This window comes from Nerophis lumbriciformis, linkage group LG36 (assembly GCF_033978685.3).
Source record: "Nerophis lumbriciformis linkage group LG36, RoL_Nlum_v2.1, whole genome shotgun sequence".
Classification (NCBI taxonomy): domain Eukaryota; kingdom Metazoa; phylum Chordata; class Actinopteri; order Syngnathiformes; family Syngnathidae; genus Nerophis; species Nerophis lumbriciformis.
Genome location: NC_084583.2, coordinates 10,796,648 through 10,816,418, shown reverse-complemented (window position 1 = coordinate 10,816,418; position 19,771 = coordinate 10,796,648). Strand labels below are relative to the sequence as shown.

The window sequence follows — 19,771 nt, the reverse complement described above, 5'->3', positions numbered from 1 at the left end:
TTTTCACTTCTCAGGTGTCATAGTTGTGATGCCTTCAGTGACAATCTACAATGTAAATAGTCATGAAAATAAAGAAAAGGCATTGAAATGAGAAGGTGTGTCCAAACTTTTGGCCTGTACTATATATCTACTATGTCGCCATCATAAGCACAAAAGCAATGGTGCAAAGGTGCATTTAAATGTTGAGGAACATTGTACTTTTATATTTTATTTTATTTTTTCAATTTAATCCCAGAAAATTGTTACAACACTTTTCCCTTCCAGTAATATTGTAATGTTATTTATGTTTTCATAATTTTTGTTTTTGTTATACTGCTATAGTACACATACTATTATAAATTAAGTATGATAATGTATGTATAAATATAGTGTATACGCATATTGTAACCATTTATTTTAATTACTGTATCTGAAATGTAATATTGCTGCATTATTTTACATAATGTATAATACAGGCTAAAAGTTTGAACTTACCTTCTCATTCATTGCATTTTCTTTCTTTTCATGACTATTTACATTGTAGATTGTCACTGAAGGCATAAAAACTATGAATGAACACGTGGAGTTATGTACTTAACAAGAAAAGGTGAAATAACTGAAAACATGTTTTATATTCTAGTTTCTTCAAAATAGCCACCCTTTGCTCTGATTACTGTGTTGCACACTCTTGGCATTCTCTCCATGAGCTTCAAGAGGTAGTCACCTGAAATGGTTTTCACTTCACAGGTGTCATAGTTGTGATGCCTTCAGTGACAATCTGCAATATAAATAGTCATGAAAATAAAGAAAACGCATTGAAGGAGAAGGTGTGTCCAAACTTTTGGCCTGTACTGTATAACAGTGTAATACCATGTAAACTTTTACTACTTACAGTCATTAATATGTTTTTTGTAGTTTCTTCAATATGTACTTTTGTTGACTTTTCAGTCTCTCCGATCCTCCTCCTCCTCCTGCACCCGGGCGCTCACTGTTAAAGACAACAGATGATTAGTTTAACACGTACCACCTGTGCAAACTAATCATCTGCCAGCTGTGTCTCGCCGTCAGCACATGCCATGCCCCCGTCTGATTGCGCTCTGTTTTCAGCACCCTGGACAGAGGCGCTGACCTTTACTCCTGCAGCGCGCTGATCACAAGCCCCTTCCGCATACCAATTATATTAATACATTTAACACATAACATTTATGATGATCTTTACAGGCTAAATTAGAGCCCAAAAGCGGAATTGAATTTGCCCCAGATTTTACATTTGTTTAAATATGTATAGCTTTTGTATACTTCCTTAATCAAACTTGAATGTATTATGATGCATGTTTTGTACTAAAACTAATTCATGGGGGAAAAATGTTAAATATTAACATTTTGAGACGAGCACTTAGGGTGTGCGCCACATGAACACACGGGGACTTATGTCATTATATTTCTAATCAGTGACGGAGCAGGAAGCGGCCGGGGAATTTGGAAGGGGTCTTTACATCTCTGAGTAGTCACATGGTTCTAACTAGGGATGGCCGATAAATGCTTCAAAATGTAATATCGGAAATTATCGGTATCGCTTTCAAAAAGTAAAATTCATGACTTTTTAAAACGCCGCTGTGTACACGGACGTAGGGAGAAGTACCGTATTTTCTGCACTATAAGGCGCACCGGATTATAAGGCGCACCTTCAATGAATGGCCTGTTTAAAACTTTATTGATATATAAGGCGCATAGAATAGACGCTACAGTAGAGGCTAGGGTTACGTTATGCATCCCGTAGTTGCGAGACCTGTTGTGGCTCAATATTGGTCCATATATAAGGCGCACCGGATTATAAGGCGCACTGTCAGCTTTTGAGAAAATTTGAGGTTTTTAGGTGCGCCTTATAGTGCGGAAAATACGGTACAGAGCGCCAATAAACCTTAAAGGCACTGCCTTTGCGTGCCGGTCCAGTCACATAATATCTACGGCTTTTTCACACACACAAGTGAATGCAATGCATACTCGGTCAACAGCCATACAGGTCACACTGAGGGTGGCCGTATGAACAACTTTAACACTGTTACAAATATGCGCCACACTGTGAACCCACACCCAAACAAGAATGACAAACGCATTTCGGGAGAACATTCGCACCGTAACACAACATAAACACAACAGAACAAATACCCAGAAGCCCTTGCAGCACTAACTCTTCCGGGACGCTACAATATACACTCCCCGCTACCCCCTACCCCCAACCTCAACGCCGCCCCCCTCAACCCCGCCCACCTCAACCTCCTCATGCTCTCTCAGGGAGAGCATGTCCCAAATTCCAAGCTGCTGTTTTGAGGCATGTTAAAAAAAATAATGCACTTTGTGATTTCAATAATAAATATGGCAGTGCTATGTTGGCATTTTTTTCCATAACTTGAGTTGATTTATTTTGGAAAACCTTGTTACATTGTTTAATGCATCACAACAAAACTAGGCATAATAATGTGTTAATTCCACGACTGTATATATCGGTATCGGTTGATATCGGAATCGGTAATTAAGAGTTGGACAATATCGGGATATCGGCAAAAAAAGCCATTATCGGACATCTCTAGTTCTAACAACCTGAAGTAAGTGTCTGTTTTGACATAAACGACCAAATATGGTTATTTGCCTTCAAAAGAGTCAATGGCAAAATCAAAGTTTCATGATCTAATTAAAACAAAGTATTAACGTCAAAATGTTATGATGCAAAATGCAATAGGAACACGTTTCAGTGCAGTCATTATAGCACAAAGAAAGTAAAAAAAAAAAAATTGGTGTGGAATTTCACCAGGACATGATGAAGATATTGGTATGGAAGATGTAGGCTGAGCAAATGTGGAATATAAATGTGTCATTAATCCACATATTGGCAGTGGCGCAGAGCTAAACGCACGCTAGGAGGAACATTTGATCTGAATATGCATTCCAGTCCCAGGGCCCCACTCTGAGAAGTTCTACCTGCAGGCTGGGGAGGAGGGAGACTCTACCACATGCACGTCTAATAAGATATGAAACATAGAACTAACAAGAAAAAAAAGCCTCTGAAGGATTTATTCATGCAAATATGTTGCATCCTATAATCGCTCTTTTCAGCGGCCTATTTATTATCATTGCTATTATTCTGCCATCTTTTTGGTTGAAATTCATTTTGGCCTTTGGAGATTTTGGTTTTACATATTTCTTTTTTCTTTTTTTTTTACAAGAAGGCCGCTTCAGAGGGTGACCAGATGTTCTCTTTTCTCTGGTCACGTTTTGGAATTTTTAGAAAAAACATCCAGGATTTCATCACTTCACTTGATCCACTTCATCATGGCTTGCATTTATTTGTACCCAACACGTGTTTTGCATGGCGTGTGTGGACTTTAAAGACTGTTTTTCAGTCACTGGTCACGGCAATCATTAAATGCAATGAAAGGTTGGTTGAAAAACTTGGCCGCCGTCAAGTCAAAAATGTAGGACTTTGCAACAAACTGCCTATAAGTCATTGACCATTGATTATAAAATGGTGTGTCTTTCATACAAATAATGTTCTCTGTCTTCTTCTCCGTGTACTTCAGGGACTTTGCCTATGTGGCGAGGGACAAGAACACGCGGGTGCTGAAGTGTCACGTGTTCCGATGTGATACGCCTGCCGCAGCCATCGCCACCAGTCTCCACGAAATCTGCTCCAAGGTGGGTGCCATGCACACATTTAGGTCCGCACCACTGAACTATACAGTGGAACCTCAATTTACACCCCCTGTGTGACGTTCATGTGTTGTCAATACTCAGTGTTTTATCGTTCATAGTTAATATTGTAAATCCCACATTCTGGGTGTCATCATCAATTTTAAATTCCATTTCGTTTCTTAAGACTTTCTGACATAACGTTTTAGCATTCAATCAGACATTATTGTGAGTTTTTGTATTAGTGTTCCTAAAAATAGGACCAAAACACACACATATTGTACAGCAGATTGTCACAGCTTATATATGTTTGTGTGTGTGCGTGCATATATTTACATATACATATATATATATATATATACATATATATATATATATATTTACATATACATATATATATATTTACATATACATACATACATACATATATACACATACATACATATATATATATATATATATATATATACATATATATATATATATACATATATATATACACATATATATATATACGTATATATATATATATATATATACACGTGTATGTATATATATATATATATATATATATATATATACGTATATATATATATATATCTACACGTGTATATATATACGTATATATATATATATATACGTGTATGTATATATATATATATATATATATATATATATACACACACATGTATATACAGTATATATATATATGTATATGTAGATAGATATACAAACCCCGTTTCCATATGAGTTGGGAAATTGTGTTAGATGTAAATATAAACGGAATACAATGATTTGCAAATCATTTTCAACCCAAATTCAGTTGAATATGCTACAAAGACAAGATATTTGATGTTCAAACTTATAAAGTTTTTTTGGGTTTTTTTGCAAATAATAATTAACTTAGAATTTCATGGCTGCAACACGTGCAAAAGTAGTTGGGAAAGGGCATGTTCACCACTGTGTTACATGGCCTTTCCTTTTAACAACACTCAGTAAAGGCTTGGGAACTGAGGAGACACATTTTTTAAGCTTCTCAGGTGGAATTCTTTCCCATTCTTGCTTGATGTACAGCTTAAGTTGTTCAACAGTCCGGGGGTCTCCGTTGTGGTATTTTAGGCTTCATAATGCGCCACACATTTTCAATGGGAGACAGGTCTGGACTACAGGCAGGCCAGTCTAGTACCCGCACTCTTTTACTATGAAGCCACGTTGATGTAACACGTGGCTTGGCATTGTCTTGCTGAAATAAGCAGGGGCGTCCATGGTAACGTTGCTTGGATGGCAACATATGTTGCTCCAAAACCTGCATGTACCTTTCAGCATTAATGGCGCCTTCACAGATGTGTAAGTTACCCATGTCTTGGGCACTAATACACCCCCATACCATCACAGATGCTGGCTTTTTAACTTTGCGCCTATAACAATCCGGATGGTTCTTTTCCTCTTTGGTCCGGACGACACGACGTCCACAGTTTCCAAAAACAATTTGGAATGTGGACTCGTCAGACCACAGAACACTTTTCCACTTTGTATCAGTCCATCTTAGATGAGCTCAGGCCCAGCGAAGCCGACGGCGTTTCTGGGTGTTGTTGATAAACGGTTTTCACCTTGCATAGGAGAGTTTTTACTTGCACTTACAGATGTAGCGACCAACTGTAGTTACTGACAGTGGGTTTCTGAAGTGTTCCTGAGCCCATGTGGTGATATCCTTTACACACTGATGTCGCTTGTTGATGCAGTACAGCCTGAGGGATCGAATGTCACGGGCTTAGCTGCTTACGTGCAGTGATTTCTCCAGATTCTCTGAACCCTTTGATGATATTACGGACCGTAGATGGTGAAATCCCTAAATTCCTTGCAATAGCTGGTTGAGAAAGGTTTTTCTTAAACTGTTCAACAATTTGCTCACGCATTTGTTGACAAAGTGGTGACCCTCGCCCCATCCTTGTTTGTGAATGACTGAGCATTTCATGGAACCTACTTTTATACCCAATCATGGCACCCACCTGTTCCCAATTTTCCCGTTCACCTGCATTCCTCAACTTTATCAGTATTTATTGCCACCTTTCGCAACTTCTTTATCACGTGTTGCTGGCATCAAATTCTAAAGTTAATGATTATTTGCAAAAAAAAAAAATGTTTATGAGTTTGAACATCAAATATGTTGTCTTTGTAGTATATTCAACTGAATATGGGTTGAAAATAATTTGCAAATCTTTGTATTCCGTTTATATTTACATCTAACACAATTTCCCAATTCATATGGAAACGGGGTTTGTATATACCGGCCCCCAGACACATTTCCTTCTCTAAACGTGGCCCCCGAGTCAAAATAATTGCCCAGGCCTGCTTTAGATTGTGTGTTAGCATACTCTCACAAGAGTTTAACGCAAAATGAAACGACCTGCGTTTATTTATGTGGAGCTTACAGAGAAAGACTTTGTGATTATGGCGAAGCATTGTGTGTGTTTAATGTGCATGTCAGTCCAGTTGCGAGCTACACACTACATAAAATTATATCGACTAACTTTTTCGATGACTTCCTGTGTGTGTGTGTGTGTGTGTGTGTGTGTGTGTGTGTGTGTGTGTGTGTGTGTGTGTGTGTGTGTGTGTGTGTGTGTGTGTGTGTGTGTGTGTGTGTGTGTGTGTGTGTGTGAGAGACTTTGCTGCTTTCTTGGCGGCGTGAGATAAACCATCCAACTGTGTGAGATCATGTTCATGCGTGTGCTTAAGTGCTCCCCTGTGAGACAAGACTCGGACTAACCACACACTTTGATTAATGGCACCTGCAATTAATCGAGAGTGTCTGGCATACAAAGTGAGCGCAGGGATCCAAACACACACACACACACACACACACACACACACACACCAGCGCGCTTGAAAGAGTGCGGGCACTGCAGCAGAAGAGCGGCCAAGTGGAAAGCGAGAAACAGATTGCATCTTTTCACACGGTTCCATTCAGAATTCAAACAACGTATCCAGTGAGCGATGTTGCATGTGTTGCTGCCATAATTGCTTGGGGTGAATTCAGCATCCAGGAACTTTTAATAGAATGATTAATTAGCGAGTGACATTTAGAAGTTACAGAAATGGAAAATTAATCATGCCAAATTGTGTGTGGGACTTATGTTGTTTCTCAAAATAATCAGTCAGTTTTGCACAACCTTTACAGTCTGTTTGAATTGTTTAACTAGGGAAAAAAATAATTATTTCCTTTAATTATTTACGTACATATTTTTATTTTTTATAAATTTTGGCCAAAAGGGGCGCATTTCAAAGTCGTACACACTTGTTACATACCTGCCAACTTTTGAAATCAGAAAAACCTAGTAGCCAGGGTCCAGCAAAATGATTATTAGCATTCAGACAGGTTAAAATGTTGCTAAAACCATCACTTTTCTATCAGTCACAGTGACTTTTCAAAACAAAAATATTACAGCAAAAATCATATGGGTTGATTGACATGTTTATTCTGTAAGCTAACTTCAATAGTTTGAAATTATTTTTGACAGTTAATGCCAGTTATCCTGTCAACCTTTCACAAGATTTCAATTTGTTAATTGAAAGTATAAACAGTATAAACACTTTTTACAGTAAACAAATGGTAAAACAGTACTAAACAATTCCAAAAAAAAAAAAATTGGTGTCATTATTAACTTTCTGTCCAAGCTTGTATAATCTACTGCCTTGTTCAATTGTAAAAAATATTCTGTGCCTAAAATTCACATTTCTATCACAATTATCATACTGTAAACATGGTAAGCTAACTTCATTAAAATTAATAGTCCTGTCAATAGCATGGAATTACAATTCAAATGTAGTTTTTTTGTAAGCCTTTCAAAAGAATTCAAAATATGAAAAATTTATGAAAATTAATTTAAGCCATCAGACACTTGAAAAGTGGCACATCACATCTCTAATGTAATCATTTTAACTTTTCAACAGAAATAGCACTGCAAAAATATTAAGGACATACTTCTGTATTTTGGTAGTTATGCTGTCAACATTTAACAAGATTTCTTCAACTTGGACTTGAAAGCATAAATACTATAAACACTTTTAACAGTATAACAGTACGAAACAATTCCAATAGATAACATTGGTGTCATTACCTTTTTGTGGCTAAAATCCAAATTTATTCTAGTCCATGCTCAATTATTGCCTCCGTAAATAAAACTTCGGCATTTATCACATCCAAAGAATCTGTTTGGGAGACGAAAAACGTTGAAAGTTTTCCACTTGTATCGCTAGCGACGGCATTAGACTTGTGTTTTTTTGTCCCAACGTGGTCTTTTACATCGCTAATTCCTCCGTGTCCGATCGAAAAATCTTGTCTGCACAAGGTGCAATTCGCGTAGTTTTCACCCTTTTTGGAACGGATAATATAGGCTTTTGAATATTCTTCACGGAATGACTGCAGTTTTCTTTTCGGTTTAAGACTCGTTTGCGATTTTTCTCCGGCTGATTCCATGATCGTTCGCTCGTTTGGAAACAATGGCAACTGGTGCCTCGTGCTTGGCAGCGGTGCTATAAATAGCCTCGCGCATGGCATTCGGAATGGCTCGATAGGAAGTTACGGGAAGCAGTGTCGATTGTCATTGTTGTTACGCGATTTCGTGAATAAAACTTTAAAAAAAAAAAAAAAATTTAATTAATGAAAAACAGTATTTTTTGTCACTGCAACCGTAACCCGGAATAGGTTGATGAAAACCGTACTAATTACGGGAAAACCGGAGTAGTTGGCAGGTATGTTGTTACTACATATGTTGGCCAGAGGGGGAGCACTTCAAATTTTTACACACACTTGTTATTTCATATGTTGACAAAAGGGATGGCGCCATGGTGGAACAGGGGTTAGTGCATGTGCCTAAGGTCCTGAGTTTGATCCTGGGCTTGGATCTTTCTGTGTGGAGTTTACATGTTCTCCCCGTGACTGTGTGGGTTCCCTCCGGGTACTCCGGCTTCCTCCCACCTCCAAAGACATGCACCTGGGGATAAGTTGATTGGCAACACTAAATTGGCCCTAGTGTGTGAATGTGAATGTTGTCTGTCTATCTGTGTTGGCCCTGCGATGAGGTGGCGACTTGTCCAGGGTGTACGACGCCTTCCGCCTGAATGCTAAAAAAGCTATAAAAAAAAATGGTTTGATATTAATAAGTTATCATTAAATGATAAGAAAACAAAATGTATGGTGTTTCGTGGTGCAAGGACAAATTGTGAAGCAAAATTAAAATTAAATCAAGTGGAAATTGATAGAGTATATGAAAATAAATTCTTGGGAATAATAATTGATCATAAATTATGTTGAATATTGAATATATTAAGGGAAAAATATCCAAATCCATTGCTATTCTATATAAAGTAATAAGATTGTCTGCATATGTTATATTATTCTTTTATTTTTCCATATTTAACATATTGTGTTGAAGTTTGGGGAAATGTTTATAAAACAAACATAGACCCAATAATTAAACTCCAAAAAAGGGTCATTAGAATAATACACAAAGTGTGCTACTATGAACATACCAATCCATTATTTATAAGTTCTAATGTGTTAGAATTTTCAGATATTGTGTTTTTAAAATCAATGGAAATGATGTTTGGAGTAAAGAACAGCCTCCCAGCTTGTATTCTTAGGTTATTTCAATTAAGAGGAGAAAACTATCATTTACGGAGGATATTGATTTTTGAAATAGGTAAAGTGAGAAGGAATATAAAATACAAATGTATTTCAGTTTTAGGAGTTAAATGGTGGAACAAGCTCAGTGAGGAGTTGAAGACGTGTACTTCTTTGTTAAGGTATAAGAAAACCCTGAAAGGTGAAATAATTGAAAATTATAAAATATAGCAACAATTACTTTCATCCCATTGATTTTTTTAACGATGTTCCAGGCAATCTAATTTTCAGTGAATGTATATGATAGGCAAATATAAGCTTTGGCTTCAGCCTATTCCTTTTTCTGTCTTTTCTTTTTGTGTGTAGGTGTATGATTGTTAATATGTTTAATCTGTGCTGTTAAATTGATCACACAAAATGGTTGATTATATGACCGAAATAAACGTATTTCATTCATTCATTCATTCAAGTGCAGCTGAGGTAGGCTCCAGCACCCCCCGCGACCCCGACAGGGATAAGCGGTAGAAAATGGAGGGATGGACCAGAGGGGGAGCACTTTTAAAAGCGACACACAGTCCATTTGAAAAATCCCTCCTTTTTGGGACCAGCCTCATTTTGATAGATTTCCCCACCAGGGGTGCAAATGAGACATTCTCTATTACAGTGTTTTTCAACCTTTTTTGAGCCAAGGCACATTTTTTGCGTTGAAAAAACCAGCAGAAATCATTAAAAAACTAAACTCAGTTGACAGTAAAAAGTCGTTGTCGCAATTGTTGGATATGAATTCAAAGCATCAATATAGTTCTTGTCTCAAAGTAGGTGTACTGTCACCACCTGTCACATCACGCCGTTACTTATTTGGAGTTTTTTTGCGTTTTCCCGTGCGTAGAGTTTTAGTTCTTATCTTGCGCTCCTATTTTAATGGCTTTTTCTCTTTTTTTGGTATTTTCCTGTAGCAGTTTCATGTTTTCCTTTGAGCGACATTTCCCGCATCTACTTTGTTTTAGCAATCAAGAATATTTTAGTTGTTTTTATCCTTCTTTGTGGGGTCATTGTTGATTGTCATGTCGTGTTGGAATGTACTTTGTGGACGCCGTCTTTGCTCCACAGTAAGTCTTTGCTGTCGTCCAGCATTCTGTTTTTGTTTAATTTGCAGCCAGTTCAGTTTTAGTTTCGTTCTGCATAGCCTTCCCTAAGCTTCAATGCCTTTTCTTAGGGGCACTCACCTTTTGTTTATTTTTGGTTTAAGCATTAGACACCTTTTTACCTGTACGCTGCCTCCCGCTGTTTCCGACATCTACAAAGCAATTAGCTATCAGCTGCCACCTACTGATATGGAAGAGTATTACACGGTTACTCTGCCGATCTCTAGACAGCACCGACACTCAACAACAACACATCATTTGCAGACTATAATTACTGGTTTGCAAAAAGGTGAAATTAGATAATCTCCCACGGCACACCAGACTGTATCTCACGGCACACTAGTGTGCCGCGGCACAGTGGTTGAAAAACACTGCTCTATTAGATGTAATGGTTTTCCTTATTGGGACCATGATTTTGTTCCTAACTTGTTCACCGGTCCTCATATGGAACATACTTTTTGTTGTTGATGTCTCAAGAAGGGTAGAAATACAAGAACGCACACACACGCACACACACACACACACACACACACACACACACACACACACACAAAGTGAGAGGAACTTCGAATGTATTTTCTCCTCTAAAAGTGTTGTTTTTGCCTGCTTTTCACTGACATTTTAACACCGGTCATTACTTTGGTCCGTTTAGTGTTCACATTTGACCAAATGTGACCACCTTGTAAGTGGACCGAGACCCATCCCTCCAGCAGTCCAGAACAGGCTGAAGATGATGGCGTTCACAACCAAGCAAACCGAACTCCCTAAGTTGTGAATGCATACTGTGTCACTTCCTCTCCACTTTCTCAGCCTCAGGAAGTGGGATGTAACATTTGTTTTAAAGGGGAACATTATCACAATTTCAGAATGGTTAAAACCATTAAAAATCAGTTCCCAGTGGCTTATTATATTTTTCGAAGTTTTTTTCAAAATGTTACCCATCACGCAATATCCCTAAAAAAAGCTTCAAAGTGCCTGATTTTAACCATCGTTATAAACACCCGTCCATTTTCCTGTGACGTCACATAGTGAAGCCAACACAAACAAACATGGCGGATAGAACAGCAAGCTATAGCGACATTAGCTCGGATTCAGACTCGGATTTCAGCGGCTTAAGCGATTCAACAGATTACGAATGTATTGAAACGGATGGTTGTAGTGTGGAGGCAGGTAGCGAAAACGAAATTGAAGAAGAAACTGAAGTTATTGAGCCATATCGGTTTGAAAGGTATGCAAGCGAAACCGACGAAAACGACACGACAGCCAGCGACACGGGAGAAAGCGAGGACGAATTGGGCGATCGCCTTCTAACCAACGATTGGTATGTGTTTGTTTGGCATTAAAGGAAACTAACAACTATGAACTAGGTTTACAGCATATGAAATACATTTGGCAACAACATACACTTTAAAAGTGCAGACAGCCCAATTTTCATCAATTAATATATTCTGTAGACATACCCTCATCCGCGCTCTTTTCCTGAAAGCTGATCTGTCCAGTTTAAGGGACGGTGTGAGCCAAGACATCCAGGGGGGGTTTAGCTCGCTTGTCTGCGGGAACAAACTGCCGCCATTGCTTGCCGTGCTACCGAGGTCCTTTGTCCCTGAATTGCTCACACACTCCGGCAGATTCAATTAGGGATGTCCCGATCCAGGTTTTTGCACTTCCGATCCGATACCGATATTGTTTTTGCACTTCCAATCCGATACCGATACTGACCGATACTGGCCTATCCGAGCATGTATTAAAGTTTAAAGTTATTTAGCCTACTTAGTTGTCAGAATCATGTTGAAAAGGGTTTTAGTACTCTTGATAACAACTAGCCAGCTGAATTAGGGGAGTTTGAATAATACACAATGGTTGGTAACAAGAAACTGACCTGTGTGGGCTTTGTACCGAGGATGTCGTTGTGGCTTGTGCAGCCCTTTGAGACACTTGTGATTTAGGGCTATATAAATAAACATTGATTGATTGATTGATTGTTTATTCAAGGATAAACACAAAATAGACAAAATTATACATGACAAACAGAAATGGCATCATTGAACTAGGGCTGGGCGATATGGCCTTTTTTTAATATTGAGATATTTTAAGGCCATATTGCGATACACGATATATATCTCGATATTTTGCCTTAGCCTTGAATGAACACTTGATGCATATAATCACAGCAGTATGATGATTCTATGTGTTTTGATTGATTGATTGAGACTTTTATTAGTAGGTTGCACAGTGAAGTACATATTCCGTACAATTGACCACTAAATGGTAACACCCCAATAAGTTTTTCAACTTGTTTAAGTCGGGGTCCACTTAAATTGATTCATGATACAGATATATACTATCAGATATATACTATCATCATAATACAGTCATCACACAAGATAATCACATTGAATTATTTACATTATTTACAATCCGGGGTGTGGAGGGGGGCGCCGGATGTAAATGTCAAAAAGACAGCCAAAAGAGTTTGATATGAGAATAAATCTAAAGTTAAAATATAGGGTAAAAATGCACCCATTTGCAGGAAATGTAGTCTTGATTTTCAAAATGTTCTTTCAAGGCTTACATGTCTACATTAAAACATTCTTCTTCATACTGCATTAATATATGCTACTTTTAAACTTTCATGCAGAGAAGGAAATCACAACTAAAAAAATCACTAATTTTTTCATACGGTGTTGATGTGGAAATTTTTGCCTCGGCATTTTGATGGTGTGGACGTGTGGCACCGAATGGAGATAAGCGTCTCGACAGACGTCACAATATTTAAACAATGATGACGAAAACTGTTTTCTCTGTCGTGTCGAAAATTGTTATGCGCCTATTTTTTTATTTGATTTTGTGCGTGGCATAGATTTGCCGTGCGCAGAGGACGCTTGAGCAGTGCGAGTGCGCAATTGCGCAGGCGCGCACCTTAGAGGAAACGTTGGTCACACAGCTGCGCTAGCATCACAGCTAACGTTAGCCATGCTGCTACCTCTCTGCTCGGGGAGGGCGTATACGTATGTGACGTATGAGGTGACAGTATGTGACGTGTGTAAGAAGGTGCACTTGCTGTCTGTGAGAGGGAGACACAGGAAAGAGTGAGAAGAGCCTGTCGTGTAATGCCAGCAGCTAAAAGCAACTGCGTGGGAATTCACAGACCTGTGGATGTGTTGAAGGTGTGCTGGAAAATGCGGAACGGAAATTGGGGCGCAGCAGAAAAGTGGAATGTATTATTTAAATCGGTGCGTTGGAAAACACGGACCGGAGTTTTTTTTTTAAACTGGATCTGGATCGGCATTTTCCCATGCCTTGCCGATACGCATTTTTTGGCAAATATCGGCGGCCGATCCGATCAAAATATCGGATCGGGACATCCCTAGATTCAATGGGGGTCTGGCGGCAGATTTCTTTGACTTTATCGTTGGAAATGCATCTGCTTTGAGTGTCGCAGGATATCCACACATTCTTGCCATCTCTGTCGTAGCATAGTTTTCGTCGGTAAAGTGTGCGGAACAAACGTCCAATTTCTTGCCACTTTCGCATCTTTGGGCCACTGGTGCAACTTGAATCCGTCCCTGTTCGTGTTGTTACACCCTCCGACAACACACCGACGAGGCATGATGTCTCCAAGGTACGGAAAACAGTCGAAAAAACGGAAAATAACAGAGCTGATTTGATTCGGTGTTTGAGAAAATGGCGGATTGCTTCCCGATGTGACGCCACGTTGTGACGTCATCGCTCCGAGAGCGAATAATAGAAAGGCGTTTAATTCGCCAAAATTCACCCATTTAGAGTTCGGAAATCGGTTAAAAAAATATATGGTCTTTTTTCTGCAACATCAAGGTATATATTGACGCTTACATAGGTCTGGTGATAATGTTCCCCTTTAATCAGCATTTGCTCCGGTTCAGTAGCTTCCACACTCTGATTCATAACTCGATTAGGATTCATAACTAGATTAGTTTTATCCAATAATCTCAGTTTGGGGTCAGAGTGGGATAAGATTCGGCATTTCGTCACTCTTATAAAACCACTTTAAAGATTACAATGTTGTCCTTTTTATTTAGGCTCTGTTACCTAACCGTTTTCACTGCTGGACTCTAGAAAGAGGTTCCGCAGCCTCCGTAGCAGAACCTCCAGGTTCTGTAACAACTTCTTCCCTCAGGCCGTAAAACTCTTGAACGCATTAAAATAATCCCCTCAATCCCCCCCCCAAAATGGATTAACTCGCTGGAATATAAAGACAATATAACATTGTGCAAAATTGTGCATATGCAAAAGTGCAATATATGTATCTGTACAGTAATCTATTTATTTATATATGCCCCTTATTGCTCTTTTATCCTGCACTAACATGAGCTTATGCAACGACATTTCGTTCTTATCTGTACTTTAAAGTTCAAATTTGAATGACAATAAAAGGAAGTCTAAGTCGAACCATTTCATCTCACTCTGCTTATGTGTTTTGTAGGGCTGCAACTAACGATTAATTTGATAATCGATTAATCTGTCGATTATTCCTTCGATTAATAATCGGATAAAAGAGACATTTCTATCCTTTCCAGTATTTTATTGAAAAAAAAACAGCATACTGGTGCCATGTTCTTTCAACTTGCCAAATAAAACAAGGAAAATGTTACAAAAATGCACCCTTTTGACACCCTTGCTCTAGATAATAACAAATTAAATCGATAAATCTATGGATAAAAAGCAGAGCCTGACGACGCATGCGCGTTTAACACAACTCTCTCGCTCTCTCTGTCTCTGCCCCTCCCTCACCAATGCTGCTGCACGCACAATTTGTTGTGTTTTCAACCCCTTCTTAACCCTGAACGTACATTGAAAATACACGCAACCCTAACTCAAAATGCCGGACATTTGAGGCATTTAAGAAACACCACCCGACAACCCCGCAAAAGAGGACATGTCCGGTGAAAAGAGGACGTATGGTCAGGACCGAGCTCGGTCGCTGCTAGCATGCTATCACCGGACATGTCCTCTTTTGCTGTCATGCTGGCAGCTAACGGGCTAGGATAGACTGACAATACGTCCTCTTTTGCGGAGCTGTCAGGGCGGAGTTTCTTAAAGGGGAACATTATCACCAGACCTATGTAAGCGTCAATATATACCTTGGGGCGGCATGGCGTAGTGGGTAGAGCAACCGTGCCAGAAACCTGAGGGTTGCAGGTTCGCTCCCCGCCTCTTACCATCCAAAAAATCGCTGCCGTTGTGTCCTTGGGCGGGACACTTCACCCTTTGCCCCCGGTGCCACTCACACCGGTGAATTGAATGATGAATGATAGGTGGTGGTCGGAGGGGCCGTTGGCGCAAATTGCAGCCACGCTTCAGTCTACCCCAGGGCAGCTGTGGCTATGAAAGTAGCTTACCACCACCAGGTGTGAATGAATGATGGGTTCTACATGTAAAGCAACTTTGGGTACTTAGAAAAGCGCTATATAAATCCCAGTTATTATTATTATTATTATACCTTGATGTTGCAGAAAAAAGACCATATATTTTTTTAACCGATTTCCGAACTCTAAATGGGTGAATTTTGGTGAATTAAACGCCTTTCTATTATTCGCTCTCGGAGCGATGACGTCACAACGGGAAGCAATCCGCCATTTTCTCAAACACATTACAAACACGAGTCAAATCAGCTCTGTTATTTTCCGTTTTTGCGACTGTTTTCCGTACCTTAGAGACATCATGCCTCGTCGGTGTGTTGTCGGAGGGTGTAACAACACGAACAGGGACGGATTCAAGTTGCACCAGTGGCCCAAAGATGCGAAAGTGGCAAGAAATTGGACGTTTGTTCCGCACACTTTACCGACGAAAGCTATGCTACGACAGAGATGGCAAGAATGTGTGCATATCCTGCGACACTCAAAGCAGATGCATTTCCAACGAAAAAGTCAAAGAAATCTGCCGCCAGACCCCCAGGAAAAGAGAGCGGATGAGGGTATGTCTACAGAATATATTAATTGATGAAAACTGGGCTGTCTGCACTCTCAAAGTGCATGTTGTTGCCAAATGTATTTCATATGCTGTAAACCTAGTTCATAGTTGTTAGTTTCCTTTAATGCCAAACAAACACATACCAATCATTGGTTAGAAGGCGATCGCCGAATTCGTCCTCGCTTTCTCCCGTGTCGCTGGCTGTCGTGTCGATTTCGTCAGTTTCGCTTGCATACGGTTCAAACCGATATGGCTCAATAGCTTCAGTTTCTTCTTCAATTTCGTTTTCGCTACCTGCCTCCACACTACAACCATCCGTTTCAATACATGCGTAATCTGTTGAATCGCTTAAGCCGCTGAAATCCGAGTCTGAATCCGAGCTAATGTCGCTATATCTTGCTGTTCTATCTGCCATGTTTGTTTGTGTTGGCATCACTATGTGACGTCACAGCAAAATGGACGGGTGTATATAACGATGGTTAAAATCAGGCACTTTGAAGCTTTTTTTAGGGATATTGCGTGATGGGTAAAATTTTGAAAAAAACTTCGAAAAATAAAATAAGCCACTGGGAACTGATTTTTAATGGTTTTAATCCTTCTGAAATTGTGTTAATGTTCCCCTTTAAATGCCTCAAATGTCCGGCATTTTGAGTATTGTTTACACAACGTGCAGGACGCTACTTAATATGTCCGTGTAGAAACTCGTTCGGTACACCTCCGCACCGAAACGAAACCCCCGTACCGAAACGGTTCGATACAAATACACGTACCGTTACACCCCTATTATTTTGATTATTGTTTCTCAGCTGTTTGTAAATGTCGCAGTTTATAAATAAAAGTACAAAAATTTAAAATAAATAAATAAAAACGTAGCCTATGCGCATGCGCATAGCATAGATCCAACGAATCGATGACTAAATTAATCGCCAACTATTTTTACAATCAATTTTAATCGATTTTAATCGATTTCATCGATTAGTTGTTGCAGCCCTAGTGTTTTGTTTTGCACGTCTGGCCTATATTATTATATTTCTTATTATCCATCCATTTTTTTATACCCCTTATCCTCACAAGGGTCGCTTGTAAGCTAGAGCCTATCCCAGCTAAGTACTATTATTATTTTTCTATACACTATATTTTTGTTCTCTCTCTTTCTCTAGATTATGGCTGAAAGGAAAAGTGCCAAAGCTGCAGCTGGCAGCTCCTCCCAGACTGGCTCTGATGTGCCCTTGCAAGGTACACACACACACACACACACACACACACACACACACACACGCTTGTATTGTTTTGTAGCTCCCCTGTGAGAGAATAGGATGTGTCAGCCGTGTGCTATATTCTCTTCTGTGCTTTCTTGTCACATTACAACATTCCTCCTCATACCAAACACGACTATACCAACATATGTATGACATACTTGCCAACCTTGAGACCTCCGATTTCGGGAGGTGGGGTGGGGGGCGTGGTCTGGGGTGGGGCGGGGGCGTGGTTAAGAGGGGAGGAGTATATTGACAGCTAGAATTCACCATTCTACATCCTGAAAATATGCAAACAAAACTGTGTTTAGATGATTGATACTTCAAACTTGCATAAATAAATATTAAGGAATATAACATAACTTGGCTTCTGAGAGCTTCAAAATGTAATGAATAAAATGCTAAAGTTGTTGATAAACAATAATTAAATATGGTCATTTTAAATGAATTATTATGATCATTTAAAATTAATTATTTCAAATATGTTTATTTTAATGTATGATTCTATGGCTGGATGTAATAAGGAGTCAGAAAAAATACAAATAAAAATACAATAAATTTTGATGTTTTTAGCAAAATATAGTAAAAAGTTAGTTTTTTTTTTTTTTAATTAATAGATATATTTATTTTCAGGTAAGATAAACATAATAATACAATTTATCTCTAGTCTGGATGATTTAGTTCTTGTGACCCTGTTGTCCTCCCGTTTGAAAAAAGGCTGTCCTCACTCAGGTCCGCATGGCCTCCAGCTACGGCTGAAAATCGGGAGATCTTCGGGAGAATATTTGTCCCGGGAGATTTTCGGGAAAGGCGCTGAATTTCGGGAGTCTCACGGAAAATTCGGAAGGGTTGGCAAGTATGATGTATGACCTCATCGCCCAGGGGAGATAGCGCCCGGAAACAAATAGTTCCGTATAACTCAATTGAACTGACTTCAGAACAAATCACTGAGCTAATCCTATTCCCCGATTCCTATTCGGTTTAGTGTTTTTATGGAAGTTAATTTGTGTCCTTTTTCCGAAAGCTTTTTTTTTGACACTGAATTTATGCAACTACATTTTTTGCGTTGGAATTTTGTGAACTCAGGACTCGACTGGCTCGACCGCCCTTGCCGTTTGCCGCAGTGCCCTAAAAATTGACCACCATCTAGGGCAGGGGTCGGGAACCTTTTTGCCCGAAAGAGCCATGATGAAAGCCAAATATTTTAAAATGTATTCCCGTGAGAGCCTTATAATATTTCTTAACACCGAATACAACTAAATGTGTGCATTTTTTAAGTAAGACCAACATTTTCGGAGTATAATAAGTCTCTTGTTTTTTTTAATAACATTGTTATTCTGAAGCTAACCAATAATAAATGAAATACGTCTTACCATTAATGCAACTTCTTGAACAGGTGCGGTAGAAAACGGATGGATGGATTAAAATTAGAGATGTCGATAAATGCTTTAAAATGTAATATCGGAAATTATCGGTATCGGTTTCAAAAAGTAAAATGTATGACTTTTTAAAACGCCGCTGTGTACACGGACGTAGGGAGAAGTACAGAGCGCCAATAAACCTTAAAGGTACTGCCTTTGCGTGCCGGCCCAGTCACATAATATCTACGGCTTTTCACACACACAAATGAATGCAATTCATACTTGGTCAACAGCCATACAGGTCACACTGAGGGTGGCCGCATAAACAACTTTAGCACTGTTACAAATATGCGCCACACTGTGAACCCACACCAAACAAGTATGACAAACACATTTCGGGAGAACATCCGCATCGTAACACAACATAAACACAACAGAACAAATACCCAGAAGCCCTTGCAGCACTAACTCTTCTGGGACGCTACAATATAAACCCCCCGCTCCCCTCACCCCTCCCACCTCATCCTCCTCATGCTCTCTCAGGGAGAGCATGTCCCAAATTCCAAGCTGCTGTTTTGAGGCATGTTAAAAAAAAAAATAATGCACTTTGTGACTTCAATAATAAATATGGCAGTGCCATATTGGCATTTTTTTCCCATAACTTGAGTTGATTTATTTTGGAAAACCTTGTTACATTGTTTAATGCATCCAGCGGGGCATCACAACAAAATTAGGCATAATAAATGTGTTAATTCCACGACTGTATATATC

The 19,771-nt window shown here is 39.1% G+C and overlaps 1 protein-coding gene across 3 annotated transcripts in view; it reads left to right on the top strand.

Moving 5' to 3' along the window:
• LOC133577045 (amyloid beta precursor protein binding family B member 2-like) overlaps positions 1-19,771 on the top strand; it is a 136,426-nt gene that overhangs the window by 87,086 nt on the left and 29,569 nt on the right. For all 3 annotated transcript variants that reach the window (XM_061930559.2, XM_061930558.2, XM_061930557.2), the window contains exons 9-10: positions 3,558-3,672; positions 17,544-17,619. In XM_061930559.2, the coding sequence (XP_061786543.1) occupies positions 3,558-3,672; positions 17,544-17,619 (191 nt within the window). The remainder of the gene's footprint in view (positions 1-3,557; positions 3,673-17,543; positions 17,620-19,771) is intronic.